This window comes from Mustela lutreola, chromosome 3 (genome assembly GCF_030435805.1).
Source record: "Mustela lutreola isolate mMusLut2 chromosome 3, mMusLut2.pri, whole genome shotgun sequence".
NCBI classification, from domain to species: domain Eukaryota; kingdom Metazoa; phylum Chordata; class Mammalia; order Carnivora; family Mustelidae; genus Mustela; species Mustela lutreola.
The window spans coordinates 40,305,144-40,328,455 of record NC_081292.1 but is presented as its reverse complement, the minus strand read 5'-3'; the positions used below and the strand labels follow the sequence as shown (position 1 = coordinate 40,328,455).

The following is a 23,312-nucleotide window of genomic DNA, read 5'->3' as shown; positions in this document are numbered from 1 at the left end:
TCAGTGTGGAAGGGGACAAGGAGTACAAACACTGGGGTGGTTCACTGGAAGCCACCACTGTTAATTACCCACCCAAGCTTGTGATCCCAAGGCAGATAGCTTAAGTCACAACGCCTTGTTTTACAAACAAGGATCTGACCCAGAGGTTAAATTATTGGCCCAGGATTACAAGTCTATATCAGTTCATGCTGTATATCTTTGCATACTGGCAATAAGTCAGAGGTTTGTTATGACCTTTTGCTATATCTCATTGCCCTTATCTTCACACTACTGCCCACCCCCCTGTCCCCCCAAACCCTCTTCTTTTCCCAGTTCTCAGCAGCCAACTGTGAGCAACTCTGAGTATCTATACTCAGGAAGATACAGATACAGATCATCCAAAATGGAATGCATTTTGTAGCATGATCTACATGGATAGTAACTATTAAGTAAATAATAAAACAGCATGCTCCAGAAACTCTAGTAAGCTTTCAAAGCAAATAAAGAGGTCTTGTGATGAAACCACTTTAGAAGGCCTACAACTACAGAGGGAAACCTCTGTCCTCATCCTCACCAGTAGGACAGTATGCCCACCCATAGGAAAGTGACTCCTCTCACTTGCCGTGGTTTGTTTTGTCCTCCTTGAGAAGGAAGGAAATGGTCAAGTTGAAGAAAAATTAAGTCACTAGGAACTTGTTAGAAAGATGTGCCACAAGTGTGCCCAAATACACAATATTAAGAAATTTTTTTCCAGGATCAGTGGAGGCCTGAGGCATTTATTTAAAAATATGTATCATTCATTCATATATACATTCATTTTACATTATTATAGCTTTACAGCATCAAAAACTAAAGAGTTTTTAAGAATTTTTCAAAGTCTTGTACTGAGGCTTTGGCAATCTCTTCACAAAATATCTCATCAGGTACAGACACTAACTTGTCCAAAGAGATGTAGTTAGGTTTTACTGGATCATATTGTGCTCTTCCTAAATAGGTAAGGAACAAATGCCTTTCTTTGACTTTAAACAACCTTGTATTAAATACCTAAAAAAGAAAAAAAAGTTTTTAACAAAAACATTATGCACTGAAAGATGAACTATTAAAATGTTTATTTGGCTAAAAATTTTAATTACTTAACAATTATAAAGCATTGACTATATGCTCTGTAACTATGATAAAGCTTCTGCTAAGAAACTATGATTAAAAAGAACTAACAGAACAATTATAAAGTAATTAAGGGCTATATTGTAGGCAAAGAACATTGGCTAATCCAGATGGAGGAGAAATTAAGATAGCAAATCCTCAAGCCCTGCCCCCAAAATACTTAATCAGAAATTCTGAATGGGGCCCACAGGTTCTCCAGGTGATTCTAATGACTGCCGAGTTTGATAACCAAAGTTAGAAATCAAGGTCTATCGGCACGGAAAAGTTTGCAAGATTTCACAATCTGTGAAGCTTCCTTATTTTGGTAAAATTCCCACCTGCTCCCTCTGACATTCATTTCAGAATGAAATGAACAAGGGCAGGCTCCTAGGGGAGCCACTAGGGAAAGCATGTCTTATCCATCTTGTGGTTAAAACTCCTAAGGGTAGTGTGAGTGGCAGCAACTTTTAAAAGGAGTCAGAAACAGGCCAACCAGAATTTTTATTTGCAAGAGAAAATTCATTTCATACCACTAAGTTTTTGAAGCACCAGCCAAAAATTTAAAGTCTATCAGTTGCCCCACAATCCTGTCAGTTAATGTATTTTTCCATTAGTTTTTTAAAAATAATATTAGCCAGACCCCTACAAGTCTGAGAATCCCAATAAGGAGGTCCCAGTTCTATAACTGGGCTTTCCAGAAGCAAGGGTTTGGGTGCCTAAGAGTCTGTGTGTTTTAAAGAAATGATTTTGCTCCATCTGGTCAAGTTTATAGTTTCCTCTATTCAGAAAGTTTCTGTCCATCTTTGAGACCCCACTCATTCTACTGACCACTCAAATGTCGGTTCTTAGAGTGGTAGCGTATCCTTGTTAAGAGCATGGATTTTTAAACTCAACTGACAAGAGTTCTAATCTTGGCTTTGTCTCTTGTTACCTGGGTAACCTTTGGACAATCCTTTTATGTTTTCTTCACTTGTAAAATCAGGATAATAATAGTACCCATCTCATATGGTGGTTGTCAGGATTAAATGAATTAATACAAGTAAAGCAGTAAAGGCAGGGCTAGTACACACTGATCACTTAGTAGCTTCCATTATTTCTATGATTTTTTCCTACCTCTTCTAAATTAAATTAATAAGCTCTTGTAAGGTTAAGACTTATCTAAGTCTAGATTAAGGTAGACTTAGACTTAAGTCTACCTGGTTAAGACTCTAACATTATGTAAATCAACTACATTTTAGAAACTTGTCTCCCACACTAGATTACAAATTCCACAAGAATACATACCATGTCTGATTGATTTTTGTATCCCCAAACCAGATTATTTTATTATGCTCTGTCACTGAATTATCCAACAGCCCAGGGGAAAACTAATTGTTCCTGCTTTTTAGTTGAAGACCACTTACTTTACAATTGTTCCAAAAAGCCACATCTGTACCACTGCACTTTTAATAATGAATACATATACATTTAATGAAACAGAAAAACTCTCTATTAAGGGCCTATTCATAGTGAAGTATGATAGGTAAATAAACATTGCTATTTATGAAGGAACTGTACCAAATTCAATCTAGTTCTGAGTTATATTAAAGTTGTATTTCTTTTGCCTATCATGTATCGAGAACACATGTAGCAAACAGAGTAGGGGGATCACTCTAATGAAATTCAATCTTTCATTTATCCAGTATATGAATATGAATATGGAATGTCTATTCACATGGCAAACAGGAAAAAAAGGATGACTTTGATGAAATTCAATCATTCATTTGTTCAGCAAATATCTACTAAATATCCCAGTATAGCTCTAGGCACTGAAAATCCAGCAGTGTATAAATCAGACAGGATCTCTGCTTTCAAAGAATTAACATATCGTGAACAAGCGGATAATGTCACTTGCTAAAGAAGAGCAAAGTCTGATGAGCTTGTAAAATATAAATGTGGCTTGGCACAGTGGCAAACAAACTGTTTCATGCCTTTGTAGGAGATCATTACAATATGGCTCATTAACTCGTGGTTTTATTTATTTATTTTAAAAGATTTATTTATTCATTTGAGAGACAGTAAGAGGACTGTGATGGGGGGGGCAGGACAGAAGGAGAGAAGCCCAAGCAAACACCCTGCTGACTGCAGAGCCCAGTGGGGTCACTCTCAGGACTCATGAGATGATGACTTGAGCCAAAAACCAAGAGTCAGACACTTTAACCAACTGAGCCACCCAGGCAGCCCTAACTGATGGATATAGATAGACTGGCATATACATAGACTGTGACTAAAAAGTACAAATAGAATTGAAAGGACCTTTAAGGGAAGTGATGTATTTCCAATTTAAATGGAGAAAAACACAATTGGGAATACGTTAGGCAGGATGAGCAGTAGGTAACAACTATCGGGCAACAGACTCGTCATTTGTGTCTCCGACGGAGATGTACATGTGTGCCCTAGAAGTTGTGAACTTTTCACAAGTGATCTCTCAACAAACAGCTTCTGCTAGATGTGTTCTTGATTTAAAAGACGGGCAAAAGAAATACAGCCTTATTACAACTGTCAGCCTCAGAACCAGACTATCTTTGGTCCAGTTCCTTCCCAAACAGCAAGTCATCTTCTCAGTGGAACAGCACAATGCCCACAGAGAGCAGTTCTGGATGAAGGGCAATGAGAGCTCCCAGAGAGAGCCGTGCACCTGTTACCTGTGGGAAGCGGACAATGAGGTGGTGGGGAATGCTCATCACATTGTGCACATAGTCAAAAGTCTCGGTCAGTTTCCTTTTATTTGCAGTCAACATCTTTGGGACTTTGGTGATCATATGTTGGATTTCATTACGTTTAAAACCTAGTTCAAGACGATAAACCTATAAGAAGGTAGAGTTACTTGAATCACAAACGGAAACAGTTATTTTGGCAATATGCCAGAGAACACACTGATTCTTTCAAAACTGGAATGAGGACTTTAAAATTTGGAAAGAGCTATGCCAGTGCCCTCAAGAGTCCCATGGGCACCCCAGTGCTTCTGGGGTAACCTGAATTTCAAGCCCCTTTCCTGAGATGAACCCTCATAGCATGGTGATCATCATGAAGATCACCAAAAGGCCCTACCATAACGATGAAACAGAATGATGGTGGATGTGGAAGTCCTGGTCGGGCTATCTGTATGGGCCCTATACCACAGACCAGCAGTTAAGACTGTCAGCACGTTTTTTTGAGCCTCTGCTCCCCAGAACACTCACATACATGTTATCTGGAAAAACATGTCAACATTCCAGACAGAGATGGTAAAACTAAACACCTATATATGTAGTTAGGTCCTCTGCTCCCCTACCAATCCACTGCTTTCCCCACTCCGCACGCTGTGCCCCCGCTGGATGGTAAGACCCATGAGAGCACAGTGCAGGGCCAGACGGACAACTGGACATGAAATACTTCAAGCACCTCAGAAAAACAGGCCTTCTATCATAATTTCAAATACCACTACAGCTTTGTATACTAACTAGTCAGCTGCCTTTGGCCTAATACTATTCTCTTGGAGGAAGGACAGTAACAAGTGTCTGGTACATCCTGTGAGGGAACTAGAACGGGCAGTGGGCACAGTTCTAAGGAGAGCAATGTGCTGGCCACTAGTCTTCTTTGCAGGTCTTCTGGATCCAGCCTCTAAATCTCCTCTCCCACCGAGGTGACATAAAGCCAGGATCTCACACTGGGTAACAGACGTAGTTCCCAGACATCACCCGGATACCTAATGCATTACTCCAGGATTATTGGTATCAGTGTCTACAAGGTGATTTCCGCACCCAATACCTGCTCAACATGTGAACATACTAACTAAAATAAACTGCTTGCTTGATATTTATTTATTTCCTAGGTCCATCTTTCCAGAAATAATTTCTTTCACAATCTAGTGTTCTTTAAGAAGACAGAAGCAAAATCTATCCTCTTAAGCACTTAAAGAAAGCGGATTTCTGAAAATCTTAAAGTTGACCTACCTTCATGTTTTCTTTCACAGGCTCCAGACTTCCAGTTAGTAGCCTTGGGAGACGAACTACCAGGTCTCTAGTCTATAGTTATTTAAAAAAAAATCATTATTACTATACATGCACATTCAACTAGTTTGGGAAAATAAGCCATTATTAGGAACACAAATCTAAAACTCAAAATATGAGCAATTCAGAAAGAATTCAGGAATTCAGGAACCCTGAAAATACATAAACTTAAAACTGTTTGAGAAAAAAACAAATACTGAAAACAAAACTTAAGGCACTAACTTGATGGAATATTATAAAATGATACAGTTATATATTTAACCTAGTAGGGTAATTCATTCTTATACAAAAACACCAAGCATTTGTAGAATTCATTTGGGCCAGGGATCTGTGAGAAACGTGAGATTTAAGTTACTAAATGAAGCGCACATGGGAAAATATAAATTCTCCTGTTTTCTTTACCTTCTTCACGCTAAGTTCAAGTTCTTTCTGAAAAAATCCCAATCTGTTATCCAATCTCTCCACTGAAAAACTCAGCAAAAATGGCGCATTTCTGACCATCTGTGCGATATGTGCCTTACTGAAATTTTTTGACTGCAGATAAGCCACTCTAGAGAAATAAACAAAAAGTACATGTACGTATGATTAACATTTACTAAAGTCATGCTACTTTCCAAAGTAACAAAAAAAAAGGATAAATAAAAACATTCTATAGTAATGGTCCAAATATGGCTAAAGCAAAACAAGCACCCAACCAACTCTAGAATGGTTCCCTTTTCTACTTAGAAACCAAATAATTCTGAAATCTACTAACAGGTTCTCTTTTCAGTTAATCTGACTTATTACTTTGTAGAAAAAAACCAATAGCTTCCGTTTAAGAATTTTTTGCTTAGAACAAAAAAATCCACAAATTAGGAAATAAGAGATTCCAAACTCTTTTTATAAAAACCCTCACACGTGGCTGAAATGGAGAGGGGAATGTTTTAGCTTAGCAAATTTACTGAGTATGTATATTCGTCAATAATTTTTACTATGATTTTCAATACGCCTTTTGTTAACAACAGAGAAATTTCCTGCTAAGTTTCTGGGAACCAAAATAAGGTAGTAAAATAGAAAGTTTGACTATGAAATATCATTATTGGTTTTTAAAACCTATACACATAGTAAAAGGCAGTTTTATTAAATACCTAAAATATACAAGTACATTGTCTTAATTCTTACCAGAAAAACAAAAACAATAACCTGTGAACCAGGTAAATTTTCCACATTGTATATGAAAAAAATACAGATTCAAAGAAGTTAAATAATTCCTCTTAGGCCACTAGCTAATTAACGACCAAGCTGAGATGTGAACTCAGGCATGCCTACACTGAAGGCCTATGATATTTCTATACCATGTACCACCAGAGCTTATATTTTATAAGTGACTACTATTCCTTTAAGGGACTCCCTTAGAGGATATGAGAGAAAAGACCAATAAATTAAACTATATAAAAATTTAAAATGCAAGGCAACCCCCTCCAACCACTGACAAAGTCAGAACAAGTGTTGAGTATTTATAACATGTCACAGAGAAATAACTAATTTTGTTAAAATATATAAGAATGCTTACAAAAGAAAGAAAAAGACTTTAATTTTAAAATGGCAAAGGAGATTTATAGAAAAGGCAATGTATATAGAAATTCAGCATTGCAAAAGACCCTCCAAATGTTATTTCTGAAACAACACTGAGTCATTATGTTTTTGTTTGTTTGTTCGGTTGGCTTTTAAGGCACTGTTTTTAATCTATAAAATGAACTGAAACCATAAATTCTGATGACTCTGTATTAGTGAGGGCAATAGAGAAACTGGCACTTCTGTACGATGCTGGTGGGAGCCTAAACTGGAAAACAACCTTACAAAGGACAACTTGTCGGTATCTATTAAGATTGTAAATGCTCATACCCTTTCACCTAGCAATGTCACTCCTAGAAATCTGTCCTACAGATACATAGCAGTATATGGGATATAAATGATAAATATATGTATATCATTTTCACACACACACACACACACACACACACACACACGGAGAGTCACTGCAGCCTCATTATGATAGTAGTGACTGGAAACACCCCAGCATGTTTGTCATGAGGGACTGGACAATCCACAGTATGGACTAAACAAGCATTAAAAACAAGAAGTCCTAGTACAAAACTATCTCTCATATACAGTTAAGTTAAGAAAGTGGAGAGCAGAATAGTATGTATAAATGTTACCAAGTTGTATGTACATGTGTTCATTTGTATTTGTACACACATATACACACATGCTTGCATATGATAGAACATTCTTAGGTCAAACAAAAAACCTGATCATAGTTGCTGCCTCCACAGATGGTCTCAGAAAGTTGATGAGGGATAGGAATAAGTAGGAGGGAAAGAGGATTACTTTTTCTCCCCCGACCCTTTTTTTGGGTCACAGCAAAAATCAATATTTGACTAAAATTTTGTCAAAACTGTTGCTACCTTCTGATAATTTTTTTTTTTTAAGATTTTATTTTTTTGACTGAGAAAGAGAGACAGCAAGAGAGGGAACATAAGTAGGGGGAGTGGGAGAGGGAGAGGCAGGCTTTCCCACGGAGCATGGAGCCTGATGTGGGGCTCGATTCCAAGACCCTGGGATCATGACCTGAGCCAAAGACAGATAGTTTACGACTGAGCCACCCAGGTGCCCCTGCCATAATTTTTCTAATAAAAAATTAAGATATAAGGCTCAGTCAAAAAATTTTTAAATAATTAAATGCTGATTATCCTTTTGAATATCCTTACAAAGAACCAAGTAACTTTTTTATACATTTGAAATTTTCTTCATTCAAAGGAAAACAAGTTTATGAAATTAATGCTATTATAGAAATCCTAGAAAATAAGACTACTGTACATACCAGAAGAACAGCTAAATTCAATTAAAATTAGAATACTCTTGCCTCTTACAGTAGAAGCTTGTCTTTTGCTGTATGTGAATAAATCTATTAAAAAATTGTAAGCAATTAAAATAATGTTCCAGAGTTTGAGTCGGCCAGGCTTAGGAACCATTAGACTATGCTGTCTATGAGGGAATATCCTTTTGTTGTTAGGAGGCTATGTGTGATCTGGAGCAAGTAACTTCAGCTTCCCTTCAACTTCGGTTTCCTTTACAGAATTAAGAGTAGGGAGACAGCATGGTGCAGTACCCCAAACTCTGCAGTTAGACTAACTGGGCCAGAATCCCAGCTCCATCATGTATACCATCCACGTCATCTTGGGCAAATTATTAAGCCTTTCTGTGCCTCCCCTGGAAAATGGGGATATTAATAGTAGTACTGAAGTAGTCAATGGTACTGAAATAGTGCTGTATGGTGACAGATGGTACTACACTTGTGATGAGCATAGCATAACAGATAGCCTTGCACAGAATTGCTCAGTCACTCCTTTGTACACCTGGAACTAATGTAGCATTGCATGTCAACTATACTTCAATTAAAAACAATATTAGCAGAGTAGTCTCTGAAATGGCTCCCAATAATCCCCCACCTCCTGGTATGCACACTTCCTTTGAATAAATCTTGAACAATAGAGCAAACTCGTTTTTGAATGGAAAGGGATCAGTGTTCTAGATAGAAGAAGCAGAGCTGGATATGACAGACTGAGTTCCCTGGAATCATTCATTCTGTTCCCTGTAATAGTCTGTCTATATTATACCAGAAGGTAAGTCCCATAAAGAGAGAGGGTGTGCGTATCTATCTTTTGTGGTTCAAGTCTAGCTCAGTGCCTTGCATATACAGGACTTTAAAATGTTCCAACACAAGGAATCAGTTTCTCGTTTAGTATTTTTTTCACTAATTCATACAAGGCATTGGGTTCTGATGTTGTTCAAGAAACTGTAAAGTTCTCTGATATGCAGTAAGGCTCACCATCAGTGTAAGAATAATCTGGGGGGTGAAGACTAGAGGCAAACCAGTTAGGAAACTATTAAAGCCATCTTCTTGTGAAATGGGGACCCAAGGTGATTTTCACAGTGAAGATTAAGAGAAATGTATTGACTATTTGAGAAATTAAAAAAAAATGATATGTGATTTATTAGCTGTGGATACTAAAAGAAGAGAAGCCAAAGTTACTACCAACATTTCTGATTTGGTCAACAAAGTGAATCGTGCTCCCATTCAGTCCGTCTGGGAATAGAGGTGAGAAGTAGGGAGGATGATAAATTCAAAAGGTGAACTTAGGGACAGGGGCTCTGTCTTGTTCTCTTTGGTGTTCTCAATGCCTAGCAGGAGTCTTATGTCACAGATCAATACTATCTCATCTCACTGTATTGATTCTCACAGATTTAATAAATTATTTGAATGCTGAATTAAGTACAAAGATATTTATCAAAGTACTTTTTAAAGAAGAAAAAAAAGGAACAACCAAAATAGCCAACTTGTGGAAATGATTAAGCAAATTACAGAGTAATGAGCCAAGAGGATGTCAGATGTCTACCATCAAAAATTACCCAGAAATTAAAACAACCCACAAAAGTTCAGGTTTTCATAACTCTAAGTATACTCTCAGTAATTTAGCCATTTGTTAATGGATGAAAAAATTTTTTATTCCAGTTTCTGAAGAGAACCCTGTAAGTATTGACTCAGCAGTAAGTTGAACACATAAAATGAGAAGTCAAATAAAAGAACTGTTATAGATACTTAATCCTGATCAAAGAAAGTCCATGACAATAACAACAAACTTTCATATTATTAGCAGATTCTTATGCAGCTAAGACTTAAAAATATCTTACACATACGTTTCCTTCATAACCACTTCTTGGGTTATATGGAAACCACTGTAAAAGTCCTACCTGGTCTTGAGATTTTCAAGGTCTTCAGAGAAAATAGCATAGTTTTTAGTCAGGTATGTTCCCAGCTGGTTATCCTCTATACCCAAATCCTTAAGAAACATAAGTATTTGCTTAATGTCTTTTTCAAAATCCAGTCTCAGTAGGAGGTTGGCTGCATCAGGATGTTTTTCTATCTTTGAGAGATCCACTCCTATAATAAATTACAAATAGTGCTTGAAGATAACTGTTTAGATAGCTCATTAAACTTCATACATAAAAATACAAGGAATTACTGGTGAAGATCAACAACCTGTCCAAAAGAGAACTGAGATAGGCCAACAGAAACTTCTAAATTTATTTAAACTAAACTAGTTGCAGAAATAAAATTAAATTAAAATGAAAACGAAGTACTTCTGTCAAAGTCACATATAGAGGAAAACAGTTCATTTGGGGCTAAACTTCTGCCCAAAACAAATTCACCAAGTCATACTGATCTAGCTAGGATCATCATTTTTATCTATGGTTTCTTGAATATTGCTTGAAGGATGCTTATGAGCTCCAAGGAATCTCCACAGTAATTGCTTAACGGGTAATTCTACAGTGTAAAAAAAAAACCCTTTAAATAAATTGTTACTTTCTTTGACGTTTGTCATTTCCTTAGTTATAAGCATTATTTTCAAAATGTGTTTAGATCTCCTCTGGTGGGGAAATAAAAATAACCCTATGTCTCACTCATTGTAATCTCCAGGTTTTCAACGTGGAGACAAGTACCTTGAAGGACCTCAAGAAATGTGTGTGTGAGAACAGGTGAGCCTACACAGCCCTCAGATAGAAAACAAAGCAGAAAGTATAGAAATTTGACCTTCAGATAGTCTTGTAATCTTAGGAAGTCTAAGTAAGTGAGACAAGGCACAGGAGAAAGAAAGAGGGAGAAAGCAAGTTGTTAAAGTATTCTCTGGTTATGGATATAATTAGATGGCAATGTTAATTAGGCAGGGAATCAAAGTAACCTGTAATTCAAAATTCATTAAAACTTAGCATTTTTAAAAAATATATATTTTATTTATTTATTTGAGAGAGAATGAGAAAGTGAGCATGAGAAGGGAGAGGTCAAGGGGAGAAGCAGACTCCCTGCCAAGCAGGAAGCCTGATGCGGGACTTGATCCCGCAACGCAAGGTTCATGACCTGAACCGAAGGCAGTTGCTTAACCAACTGAGCCACCCAGGTGCCCCAAAACTGAGTGTTTTATTCTCTCACTTTTCCCCCTTTCATCTGATTAAAAAAATAACCATGAACAGGAAAGGCATATTCTTTACCTTTAGAGTAAACATTTGAAGATACCTAATACCTAAAGGTTAGACCTAAATTTTATATTCCTAAAAATATTTCTTCAGGTGAAAAATAACTCTCAAACTGATTTCCAGATGCAGCTTTCAAGTCTTCAGTATAAAAGCAATTAAATAAAAACATTCTTTCTTTAATGGTATACACAACGAGAAAAGTAAATTATAATTTCTTACATTACTATATCCATCTATTATTATCAAAACAATCAAACCATAATTCTAAACCCAAATTCCTTTTTTTTTTTAAAGATTTTATTTACTTATTGGACAGACAGAGATCACAAGTAGGCAGAGAGGCAGGCAGAGAGAGAGGAGCAAACAGGCTCCCTGCTAGGCAGAGAGCCCAACATGGGGCTCGATCCTAGGACCCTAGGATCACAACCTGAGCCGAAGGCAGAGGCTTTAACCCATTGAGCCACCCAGGCGCCCCATAAACCCAAATTTCTTGATATTAAACATGCACTGATGATTACGACTATAAAAACTGATACACAAAGACACAGAATGAAGACCAGAAACAGATCCAGGATCAACTAAATGAATAAAATAAAATATTAGCATATAATAATAATGGCATTTCAAATTAATGGTGAAAAGATACACATTCATTGCAATATAAGAGGTCCACTAGCTATACATTTAAAAAATAATTGTTTTAATTACTATGCTTATCATGGTGAGCATGATGTAATGTACAGAACTATTGAATCACTATGTTGTGTATCTGAAACTATGTAACATACGTCAATTTTACTTAAATAAAAAAAAATCCTTCTATATCTCAAACAAAATTTCAGAAGGTTAAGCCTCTAAATGTGTACTAACTCCAAAACCACTAGAAGAGAACTGTTTTGTCAATTAGTAAGCTTGACTGCATACAAACGTAAAAACCATGCATGGCTTTCTGTAATAAGTGTATTTGCACAGAAAAAGGTAGGGAAAGCTATTCAACAAACTGGTGATAGGGTTACCTCTGGAAACAAAAGGTATGGGTATGGGTATGTAGAGAAGGTGAGCGTTCCTTCTCTTATAGTCCTCGATGGATAGATACATAAATCAGACAGAAACTATTTCCCAATCTCTGTGATAAATGTGGGAAGGGGTGCTTTAAAAATAACACACAGGATTCGGACTTGGAATTTCACTTCCTGTTAAGCTGACCTGTGCTGCAGTGTCCTGCTCCACAGGAGCCATCACACCCCAACTGCGCTCAAACAGAAATCCTGAAAAGCAGCCTTTTTAACAGCTATCGGAGAGCAGAATCTCATCAAGAGAGCACACTGCTGCCAGCACAAATCACTTGGGCTTACTCAAGATTTCTTTAACTTGAAAAAAGAGTCCCCGAATTCCCAGTACGGACCAGGCACTTCTGTTAGGCTCTGGGGATATAAAAAATGAGTAATCCACGCCTCTAACTTCTGGGTGAACGCCGTCCGAGTTGCTTTCATCCCTTGAGTAACTACAATGATTACCACTGTATTCAGTTATGGTTACACATATTTCCGTCAAGGTCTGGCAGGCAGCAGATTGTGCCCTAGAAAGTGCGAACCAAAAGAACTTTAATGAAGGGACTTTACACAGTGGTGTGACAGCGTGAACAAGGGCTCCCCTAGTGCTAAACAGCCAAGGAGCAAAAAGTATTACCCGGACCCAGAGGGAACCGCAAGCTATTAAGAAGGGGTGCTCGGTAGGAGCCGTTGTCATGGAGCAAGGCAGTTACAGGGCCCAATGCAGGGAGGGAACAGGGGAAAAAATAAACTCCCACCTGCCTTCCCTCTCCTCCCGCAAGTGCCTCCCACTGGCTGAAGCTGCCCAGGAGCCAGCTGGCAAAGGAGCTCTAGTGCATGGAGGCTGGCCTCCCGGGAGAGAGAACAGGCAGGGAAAGGCGGAAAATAGATCTGAGAAGCAGACAGGCACCGGGACACGTGGGTCCTCAAAAACACTATCTGACAAGAAAATCAGGCTCCTCCACGGTCCTGTCATTTAAGTTACTTCCAAGATGTGCTGCTGACTTATCAACATACAAAGAAGGAATGGCTGAAACATATATTCCAGATTATATATTCCATATATTCCATATTAAGTATGCTGTAACTTACTTAAAGGCAGGGGCCATGTCTTCTGTTTATCTTGTATTTGCCATGGCACCTATCATAAGGCTGGAAAAGCTGTTCCAGAAGGAAAGTGACTGGATCTCCTCTTTGTAGCAGGCATCATCTTTCTCTCCTCTCTGAAGCCACAGAACACTTATTTGGATGTCTTATGTAGCACTTCTCACTTTCCCTTTCATTCCTGCAGACCATCTATTCTTAAAAATGTGTATTTAGATGCTTCTGAAGACTTGAAGCTTCTTGAGAACAAAGGCCATTCCCTGCACATTTGGGTAACTTGCACAGGAACAGGGAAGTAGACAACTGTTAATGTTGTTATTAGTGCTAGAATGGAACTAAGCCGTGGTGATTGTGAGGGTCACCGAAGACATTCTAGAAGTTACTTGAACTAAGTCTTCCAGTTGTCAGAGCTGGCCACACTGAAGGAGGGAAGGGGCAAGCAGTAGAGCTGAAAAGGTAAGCAGGGGCCAGACTAGGCAGAGCTCTGACACCCCGAGAAGCTTTTGAAGGATTTCTAGCAAGTCACTGACATAGTCAGATTGGCATTTTAGAAAGAGAACTGGTATTTGAGAGATCATCAAGGCAAAACTACTGATAAAACGACTATCAAGTTAGGACACTCCTAACCTTCCAGTGAAAAATGAGAGCCTAAAGTACAGCCGTGAGTGGAAAATGAGAGAAGCAGATGAATTTGAGAAAGAATCCCTCACCTCCCCTCTTCCTCTCAATCCCCTGGGAGAAAGGATGTTTATCATCTGGGAAAATGAAGTCAGAGATGTGCGAGACCCAGGGATGAGAGAAGCAGATGGCTGCAATGAGGTATTGGATTGAACAGGACAGGACGAAGTAAAAAGTCTACAGTGAGATCCCTTGGCTGTCTTCAACTATCCAGACCCAAGTGCATGCTCCCAGCCAACAAGCTAAAATAGTTATGGAGCAGGCCTAGATAGAAACCATCTACATTAGGGGGACGGTGGGCTCCAGGAGGAAGGGTGGCAGGTGGTAGCGAAAAGGAAGGAATTCCTCATCTGACAGGGTTTGTTGCAGGAAACACTGTCCTGACAGGCTACTGGAAGATGCGGGAAAATTTGGCCCTAGAAATAAAGAAAACTAACCAAAGGAAAAACAAGAACTATTAACAACTGTGGAAAAATGAAAAGTTGTACAGGAAGGAAAACAATCCAGAGAGCAACAAGCAATATTTACAGTCCTAATATCATCGCTGACTGAGGATTCGTCTAGAAATTTTTACCATCGCTATACTGGGCAAACCGAATAGGGGGAAAGTATGTGTACATACACGGGATCAACCAATGTCTAAAACTGATGAACCAAGCAACAGCACTGTAAACAGTTACGTAAACAGAGATTAACTGCAAACAGAAAGAGCTGTAAAAGTTAAGTAGAACCCTCTGGGGAATAGCATGAAGCTCAGGAAGGATGAAGCAGAGTATGATTTTTCACTAGAAGCCTTTTCACATTATTTGACTTCTGTTCATCTTGATAAAAGTTTAGAAATGCTGATTTGAACAAAGCAAGGCAAAAAAGCGAATGAGGGATACCCTCAAGAAGTCTTTGTAGGTTACTGAGACTTACCTAGCAGCACTAATTTCTGCAGAGTCTCGGAATGATCCACGTAGTCTCGGAGCGTGTACGTGTCTGGGGGCAGTGGCGGGTCTGCAATAATCTGAATGGCCTCCTCCTCGGAAACCAGCTGCAATGGAGACACTGGAGGCAGGTCGTCCAGCGCTTCCAGGCCGGCCATGTAGAAAGACAGGCAGTCAGCTCTCCAGTCTGTATGCCCAATGCTAAACCTCTTGCCTAGTTTGCTTCTTTTTAAGGCCTGGGATCACCGCAGAACTAAGTGTCTGAGAAGTTCACATATTTTCTGCCTTCGGAGAGGTAAGGCTAAGACTGTTTAGAGAAACTGTTCCTCCAAGATAATCTATCTGTTGGTACATTTCTGTTCTTCTGTTCGTAAGGAGGAGGTCCCACACTAAATTCCTTCCCTTTAATTCACTTTTAATCAACAGGTAAGAACTCTAAAAAGATCAACTGACCTTCAAATACATTTTGAGATAGATTCTACCCCACCCTGTTAAACTGGCCCAAAGTACAACATATTCTACCAGCCTGATTTGTTTGTATGAGTTAGAGTCATTATATCCTGAAATGTCTTTTGATGCAATCCCCTCTCCTCCAAGTTATTCCCAAGTACGCTTTAAAAGGACTTCTATGATTCTCTTTCTACCACTTGTAGTCCTTCGCTGTGGACATGCCCCTCTCTAGCAGGGCCTTGATTCTGAGATTTTGTTTTGTTTAAACCAAACGTGGTATGGGAGACACTGGAAACTGTAACCTACCTTGAGCTAAAGAATCAAGACTATGATTTTTTTTGTTGTCCTATTTTTTGCTTCTAATCACTACCCTTCCTTATTTCTTAGAGCCAGTCTTTCCTCCCTGCCCCCCTTGCCCTGCTGTCTTTTAGATTCTACTTAACCTAATATTATCTCATTGCGGTAAAATATTCCCTGCATGGGAATATTCCTAGAATAGGAAGCATAGGAGAGAGGATTGACTAAAAAGTGACAAAGGAGCTTTTTGGGGTGCTCTATTTGTGTTGTTTTGGGTTTGTAAGTTGTGGAGGCTGTTATACTACTAGATGTGTTTGTCAAAATTCATAAGCTGTACACTCAAAACTGACGAATTTTACTTGGATAAAATTATATCTTAATCAGGAATATCATATTAGGATAAATTATACCCTAGTAAACCTAATGACCACCTAAAAATTTTTTTATAAATAATTTAAATAATAAAGTATTTAGAAAACAACTAATACATATATATCTAGAACACAGTATTTTATACAGTAATCTACAAACCTTTTTTTCTCAGTCAGGTAAGTAAATGAATAGAACAGACATTGTTCTTTTTCTTACTTGGTACAAAGTACGACTTGAAATGGGCTAACAGACTATCAACCATTGACCTGCTCAAACTACCAAAGTGGGGCAAGAGGGACTCTTCAAGAAGTCCAGAATTACCTTCTAGAGACAGCTCAGAATCAAAACTGGGTATGTTTTCTGTCTTCTGTGTCTGTTCATTCATGGAAGGAAGCAGAGTACCTGGGGCAGAACCAATCTCTTGCCTACTTGAGTTGGTAGACTGGGAACTATTCCATAAGGAGGAAGTCCTGTACGTCTTGAATCCCCACTGGAGAAAGTAATTGTCAGAAGACATCTGTGGCTGAGCAGAAAAGCCATGCAACAGTGTTTTTCCTGGTCTCGGGAAATGTTTTCGAAGTTGTGTAGCTATAATGAAGCTACTCAATTTAACTGAATTGAACCATCTGGGTATCTGTTGGGCTGACAAAGCCATTTTTCTTAAAGTAGCCTACAAAGGAAATATATAACCATCAAAAAAGAGAAACTTATTTGACTTAAATGTTTAGAATTGTATTCAAACAACAAAATAATAAACTGGAAAATCTTTTTTTCTAATTCAAAGATGTTTAATAGACTTAGATGATTGGAGTAGTCCCATGTTATTTAACCACAGGAAAAGCCAAAAACAAGGCAATCCCAGTTACAAACCAAAGGATGGGAACTTTTGAACAGGAAAAATAAAGATTCTTTACAATGAGAAAAAAAGCAAAACCAATTGTATAAGAAAACCATTTAAAACAAAAATCTGTTAATATTTAAATTACAGCTGAACCCAATCATCTCTGTTAGTTTAATATTTAAAGGAAATAAGGTGATGCAATGAAGTGTTCTTGAAATTTGGTTTGTAGGACATTTAAGAAACAAACTGTTGATCAAGACACTGAATTATGCAAATGAATTTAATGTCTATGCATTACTCACAAAATAAAAAACAAGAAGAAATCTACTTTGTCCTAAGTGAATTATCACTGTCCTAAATATTATTATCACTGTTAATCTGGAAGATTGTTTCTTGGTTAATCTTCAGGGCTGAACACTGTTGATTATTTCAGATAAAGCTGTTCCTCAAAAGGGAACTGAACAAAACCAATTCTGCCAAATTCTGTTCTTTGGCTGTAGAAAAAAAGAAAAAGAAAAGGCCTTCAAAAACAAAAGGTCAAAACTAGCACAGGGTGCCTGGGTGGCTCAGTGGGTTAAGCCGCTGCCTTCGGCTCAGGTCATGATCTCAGGGTCCTGGGATCGAGTCCCGCATCGGGCTCTTTGCTCAGCGGAGAGCCTGCTTCCTCCTCTCTCTCTCTGCCTGCCTCTCTGCCTACTTGTGATCTCTCTCTGTCAAATAAATAAATAAAATCTTTAAAAAAAAAAAAAAAAAACTAGCACAGAAATACATAAGCAGCCAGTAAAGAATATATGAATATTTTGACCAAAGATGCAGTTTTTTTAAAAAGATTTTTATAAGAAAAGGCTGTTAATACTTTAAGCTCCAAGATTATGAAGAAACTTTATATTTACACAGCTTAATTACAAGATTAGATTTGATGCATATAATTTTATGTTAAATAAGATAATCCATAAAACACGGAGCATGGAATCCAGCATATGGAAAATCCTCCACAAATGTTAGCCATTTTTTTTTAAAGATTTTATTTATTTATTTGACAGACAGAGATCGCAAGTAGGCAGAGAGGCAGGCAGTGGGGGGGTGGGAAGCAGGCTCCCTGCTGAGCAGAGAGCCGGATGTGGGGCTCCATCCCAGGATCCTGAGATCATGACCTGAGCCACCCAGGCGCCCCCTTATTACTATTATTATTATTATTATTGATTAGATATCCATATATAAATGCATTCTGCTGGATTAGTTGTAACATACAACTTTTTGATTTGTTTTTCTACAGATTGAAATTCAGCTTCTTTTATGCTCAGAATCAGACTGGATATTAAAGGTCTAACCTCCTCCCAGAGATCTGTAGTTTAGGGAAGCCTCCTGAAAGAGTTTATAAAAGTGAAAGTCTCATCGTCATTCTGAAATGATTTCAGAAAGGAAATAGGTATGCACAACGGCCTTGTGGGATAGGTGCTTTTTGTTAAATTCTGATAGGAAATGACCTGCCACATCAGTCAGGTTTTCCCTCAAACCTGTAACATTCATTCTCTACACAAAGTCATAAGAGAGCAAACTGGAAGCTTAGAAGACCTCAGCTGTACTAGTTGACAAGACTATTTCTTGTGGTGGTGGGCAAACTGGCCCATGATGGGGGTTCAATAACTATTCTTTAAATAACAATTTTTTGAAAAGGTTATGGATACAATAATATGACTCTTAAGGTCCCTATCAGCTTTAAAATATTTTGACTTCAAGTTTGTCTAGACATTGCATCCTACTTCAAAGCAAACTTCTGAAATCCCACATTCACTGTGAAGCCTTTCCACACTCAAATTAATACTTTTCCTATCATATAGCGGAAATTAACTTTTGAATTCTGCCATATTCATTAAAAGACTTTTCTGCATTCAATTAATGTTTATCCTGTTTGTATTTACAAGGGCAGTCTCCTCCCTACATCAGCATTTCACTGCTGTTATATACCTCTTAACAATTGATGAATTGTTCTGAAGTTCACCAGAGCAGGGCTGGGTTCTATCTCCCGACCCACCCTCCCAGGGGACTATTCCCCATTAGCCCAGGGATTTGCATTGCTCCAAAGTCTGTTGGATGGAAATGAGTCAGTTGCAACTATGATTAAATCATTTGTCGACTCAGTATTCAAAAGCGGGTGAGGCATTTGCAGACGTGCACAAAAGCCCTGCGTAGTGGTCCCAGTAAATCTAACACGGTTCCATCAGGAAGATTAAAGAAAAAAAGTCCTAAAGGACCTGTCAAGTCCATTAAAACATCATATACTAGGTTCTTGCTCTAGTCCTTCGCTAGGTATAGGAACGGTCACTTAAGTCCTGTTTTTCCAGAGTTCAAGATTTCTACCTCTGTAAGGCTGGTAAGTGAAGTCAAGAGATGGGGGGAGGGGTGGGTGTGAAGATGGCTCCGCAGTCAGGGGCCCCTGGTGAATGCCACACGCCCCTCCTAGGCCATTCTAACAAGTCCCCACAGCGAACTTCCGCAGGAAGCCGGCTGACATACTCTAGGCTTCCTTCCGCGTCCTTCGCAAAAAGCGCTAACAAACAAGCATGGTTGCGTTTTCGTCTCGTCCGCTAGGGGAAAAAAAACAAAAACAAAAACAAAAACTAAATTAATCGCTCCCGACTGGGCCGCGGAGACCCAAGGACCAGGAGGTCCTAGTCGCGGCCTGGACGCGGGTGGGTCCGGACCCGACCCCCACCGGGAGCGCGCCCCGCGTGCTCCCGCGGCTCCGCTTTACCTGTGGCGAGGCCCACGCTCTCGGTTTGTTTGGGGGTGGCTGCCAAGCTGGTCCGGCCCGGCCGGGCCCGGCCGACAGTCCCGCAGCGTCTCACGCGCGCTGGCCGGCGCCGCCGCGCTCCCTCGCCCACGTGGACTGCGGCCGGAGTGGGCGAGACCATCTGCGAGACAGCGCGGGGGGAGAGCGGGCGGCGTGCGGAGGGGAGGGAGCCGGCCAGGGGTCACAGCTTCCCTTCTGCCCCACGCTGCTTCCCTTAGACCTCGTCCACCGGGAATGTGAAGACACCGCGAGTCCGCAGAGATGCGGCTCCCGGAAGACCCGCGGCGGCAAGGCCGGCGGCGCCCCCCCTCCGCTCGAGGCCGCGTTGGCGGCGCCGCGACCCCGCCCTCCCGCGCCGGTCCTTCCCTCGGCTTCCAGCCTGTGCTCGGCGCCAGACCCGGCTCCGCCGTCCGGCCGCTCGCCCGCAGCGGCTCGTCACCTCCGGGGTCCCAGCCTCCACGGGCCGGGACCGCCGCCGCCGCCGCAGGACGGGGAGGCGGGCCATGGCGTCCTGCGTGGGGAGCCGGACCCTGAGCAAAGATGATGTGAACTACAAGATGCATTTCCGGATGATCAACGAGCAGCAAGTGGAGGACATCACCATCGACTTCTTCTACCGGCCGCACACCATCACCCTGCTCAGCTTCACCATCGTCAGCCTCATGTACTTCGCCTTCACCCGGTGAGACGGGCCGGGCCGCGTGGAGGGAGCGCCCTGGAGCGAAGGGAAGGGGCTGGCGGGAGGCGGTGGTGAGGAGCGTGGGCCGGTGGAGCTCTGGATGAGGAATCAGGCTGGCTGTTCCACGCACACACTCGCAGACCCACCGCCCATCAGCTCCTCCACCGGCGCGGTGTCTCACAGCACACCTAGCTTCCTGCCCTAGAGCTCTTCGGGACTGGCATTCGTCCCTCCCCTCCAACCCCCACCCTCAACCCCCACCGTGTGCTGCTACCTCCTCCCATACAGCGATTCGGGCCACACCAGGAGGAGCACTCGAGGGTCACCTAGCGCGATGCCCACCTATCCTGTCCTACTGAGCGTCGCTCCCCGAACACATCACGACGCGGCCCCCTGCTCTCCAGCCCTCATCCCTACCGAGCACACCGTATGAATCATCTCCTATGCACCACTTTCAGCACAGACCGCTACACGCTGAAAGCACCTAGGTCCACGGCGTTTCCATGCACCCTACACAGGCCCAGGCCACAACCAGCACCCTTCCTGTGGATCTCCTTCAGTATTCACTGCCGGCCATGCCCAAAATGCACATGTGAGTTGCACTACACAGTCTTTCCCATGCAGCCCCTCCGCTATGCGTGGCACACAAACCATCTAGCATAACCCGTCCCCCAGCCTCAAACAGGACCACAACACAAATGGTGTAGATGGATGTCAAAGCTGATCCTTCCCCTTCCAGCAGAGCTACCTACCACATCTTGTGCATACTGCTGCACAATGAGATATTGTCAAGCAATTGTAGCGGTGCCTGGTGCATAGTATATGCTGTGGAAGTGATAAATAAAACACATAAACCTCAGCATAGCACAACTCTCTTTTCTCCCTGAACACACACACACACAAACACTCACACTAGCTCAAAACTTCTGATATATACTTGTGCATAGAAGCTATCCAGCCCAACTCTTAATACCTACATCATATAACTAGTCACTGAACATGTGGCCCCTCACCCACAACCCAGGGAAATATTTCACCCCTGGTTCAGAATGATGTGGGCACTATGGGTCCTACTTACAAGGATTTTTTTTTTTTTTTTTTTTTTTTTTTTTTTTTTCCCTGAATAAACTTCTTTAAAGGAAAGGCATGCCTACCACACTCTTACGGCTTAAAAGATTAACCCAGAGAGGTGTAGTTTCGGAGCCAGACGGTTGGCTTCAAATGTCTGTGTGCCCATGGTTGAGTTCCTTCCCCTTTCTCTGAGCCTCAGGATCCGCCCTTGTAAAATGGAGATAAAATACGTACTTACCTCATACAGGTTTATGAGTAATAAATGAGTATGTGTGAATGCACTTAGCAGAGTACCTCATTCTCAATGCACAATTAATGTCAGTTACTTCTCTCCATGTTTTTATCCAGCAATCAATCTCGTTCCAGGTTGGCAAAAAATGTGTAGAGATATACTGAGTGGTCCCAAGCATTGGAACTTCTGGAATTTCGTGGGTGGGGATTAAGGACTCTAGATGTGTTATGACACATGGGACAGCATAGTACAACAGAGAATGAACTGTATAAATGCTTGTGTGTGCAGATTTCCTGCAAGAGATACACACACGTACACGTGCCCACGTGCACACTCGGAAGTGACAGGGATGCCTCCATTGGGAATCACTGCCATCTTTCAGATTTTTGTAAAACTAAGTATCTTCCCACAACACACTTGTTTCTTACCTCCACAATCCATTTGACTCTTGGGTCTCATTTTGTGTTTATCTGTGTGCATAAACCTACCTTAAACTGTAAGGCATATGTAACAATTACTCGTAATGATTAAGGGATACAGCCACTATAATTGTAAAGTCTTCAGCTAATTCTATGCAGTGGGACTAGACCAGTCCTTTCCATAGAATCTAACCAAGAACATATTTCTAGCCCGGGAGGAAAAGCATTCTTGTCTCTAATTATGGTTACTCTCAAATACTTCATTTGTCATGTCATCTGATTTTACCACCTAATAGCAATGTGGCCACTTCATTTTGCTAAGCCTCAGTTTCCTTATTTGTATGTAAAAAGGAAATATTTATTAATACCCTATTGGATTATCTGTCAGGATTCAGTTCATTTTTTTTAGATAATCTGTGTTTAGATCAGTGCATGCCAAATATTGAGTGCTCAGTAAACATTAGCAGTAACTATTACATCGTTTCATTGTATGTTAATGTCTTCTAAATTATATTTGTGAGGGAGTGAGGATGAAGTGTGCTCTGTTATTGAGAAAAAGGATGAAGGCATTGAAATAGTAGAGACTGCTTTGCTTGGGTAACATATATGTCTGGTTAGTATTAATTTCGGTTCAACTTCATCTCCCGTGTGGGTTGACAGTGATGGAATTAGTGCAGGGAGTTTCTTTGGAAAAAAGAAAAGTAATTACGGTATTTTATTCTAAATCATGAGAAAAAGAATGAGCCGTTTGTTTCAGCCTTTTATCTTTCATATTATCTAGACCTCTAAGAATAGATCTCTCTTCCTCTTTTCTAATACAGAAATTCACATTCTTTTGTAACTTCCCTTTGCAGCATATTCTACCAAAGCAGTCGATAAATTGCTGCAGAGAATATGAATTTTAACAGCTTGTCAGAAGTAATAGAAAAGGCATAATCTGAACCTCAGTCTATGGCCTTTTCCAAAAGTAATAATCTTTTTATTTCTTCTAATAGTTTCATAAAGAGAAACCGTATATCGGAGAACTCGTAAATAACAAGTTTCACCTTTTATAAAATCATAAGCCCCATTAATGCAGATGGTACTTACTACCTCTTACTCATTTTTGTAATGATTTGTGACCCTTTTAAGTGGGGCATTACAGTGATCATTCTATCTTTCTCTGT

At 40.3% G+C, this 23,312-nt stretch overlaps 2 protein-coding genes and 1 long non-coding RNA gene across 6 annotated transcripts in view; 2 read left to right on the top strand and 1 right to left on the bottom strand.

The window, feature by feature from the left end:
* Nucleotides 1-735: 735 nt before the first annotated feature.
* On the bottom strand, nucleotides 736-19,833 carry MTERF3 (mitochondrial transcription termination factor 3). 4 transcript variants are annotated; one of them, XM_059165973.1, is made up of 9 exons: nucleotides 19,707-19,827; nucleotides 19,469-19,539; nucleotides 16,432-16,780; nucleotides 14,981-15,133; nucleotides 9,948-10,137; nucleotides 5,556-5,703; nucleotides 5,097-5,168; nucleotides 3,807-3,968; nucleotides 736-1,023 (listed from the first exon to the last, which is right to left on the bottom strand). In XM_059165973.1, exons 3-9 carry the CDS (start codon nucleotides 16,763-16,765, stop codon nucleotides 829-831), a joined length of 1,254 nt encoding a protein of 417 aa, XP_059021956.1. In that variant the 5' UTR covers nucleotides 16,766-16,780; nucleotides 19,469-19,539; nucleotides 19,707-19,827; the 3' UTR covers nucleotides 736-828. The 4 variants fall into 4 exon arrangements, with proteins under 4 accessions (XP_059021956.1, XP_059021957.1, XP_059021958.1 ...); XM_059165974.1 differs by lacking the exon at nucleotides 19,469-19,539 and having other exon boundaries at nucleotides 19,707-19,833; XM_059165975.1 differs by lacking the exons at nucleotides 19,469-19,539; nucleotides 19,707-19,827 and adding an exon at nucleotides 19,313-19,462.
* Nucleotides 15,132-17,274, top strand: LOC131826579 (uncharacterized). The gene is made up of 2 exons (XR_009351657.1): nucleotides 15,132-15,286; nucleotides 16,338-17,274. It is a non-coding gene; the product is annotated as an uncharacterized LOC131826579 (long non-coding RNA).
* Nucleotides 19,834-20,120: 287 nt separating the features above from the next.
* The window catches only part of PTDSS1 (phosphatidylserine synthase 1), a 62,697-nt gene continuing 59,505 nt past the window's right edge, over nucleotides 20,121-23,312 (top strand). The window contains exon 1 of the mRNA XM_059165977.1: nucleotides 20,121-20,427. Coding sequence (XP_059021960.1) covers nucleotides 20,249-20,427 — 179 coding nt within the window. The 5' untranslated portion in view covers nucleotides 20,121-20,248. The remainder of the gene's footprint in view (nucleotides 20,428-23,312) is intronic.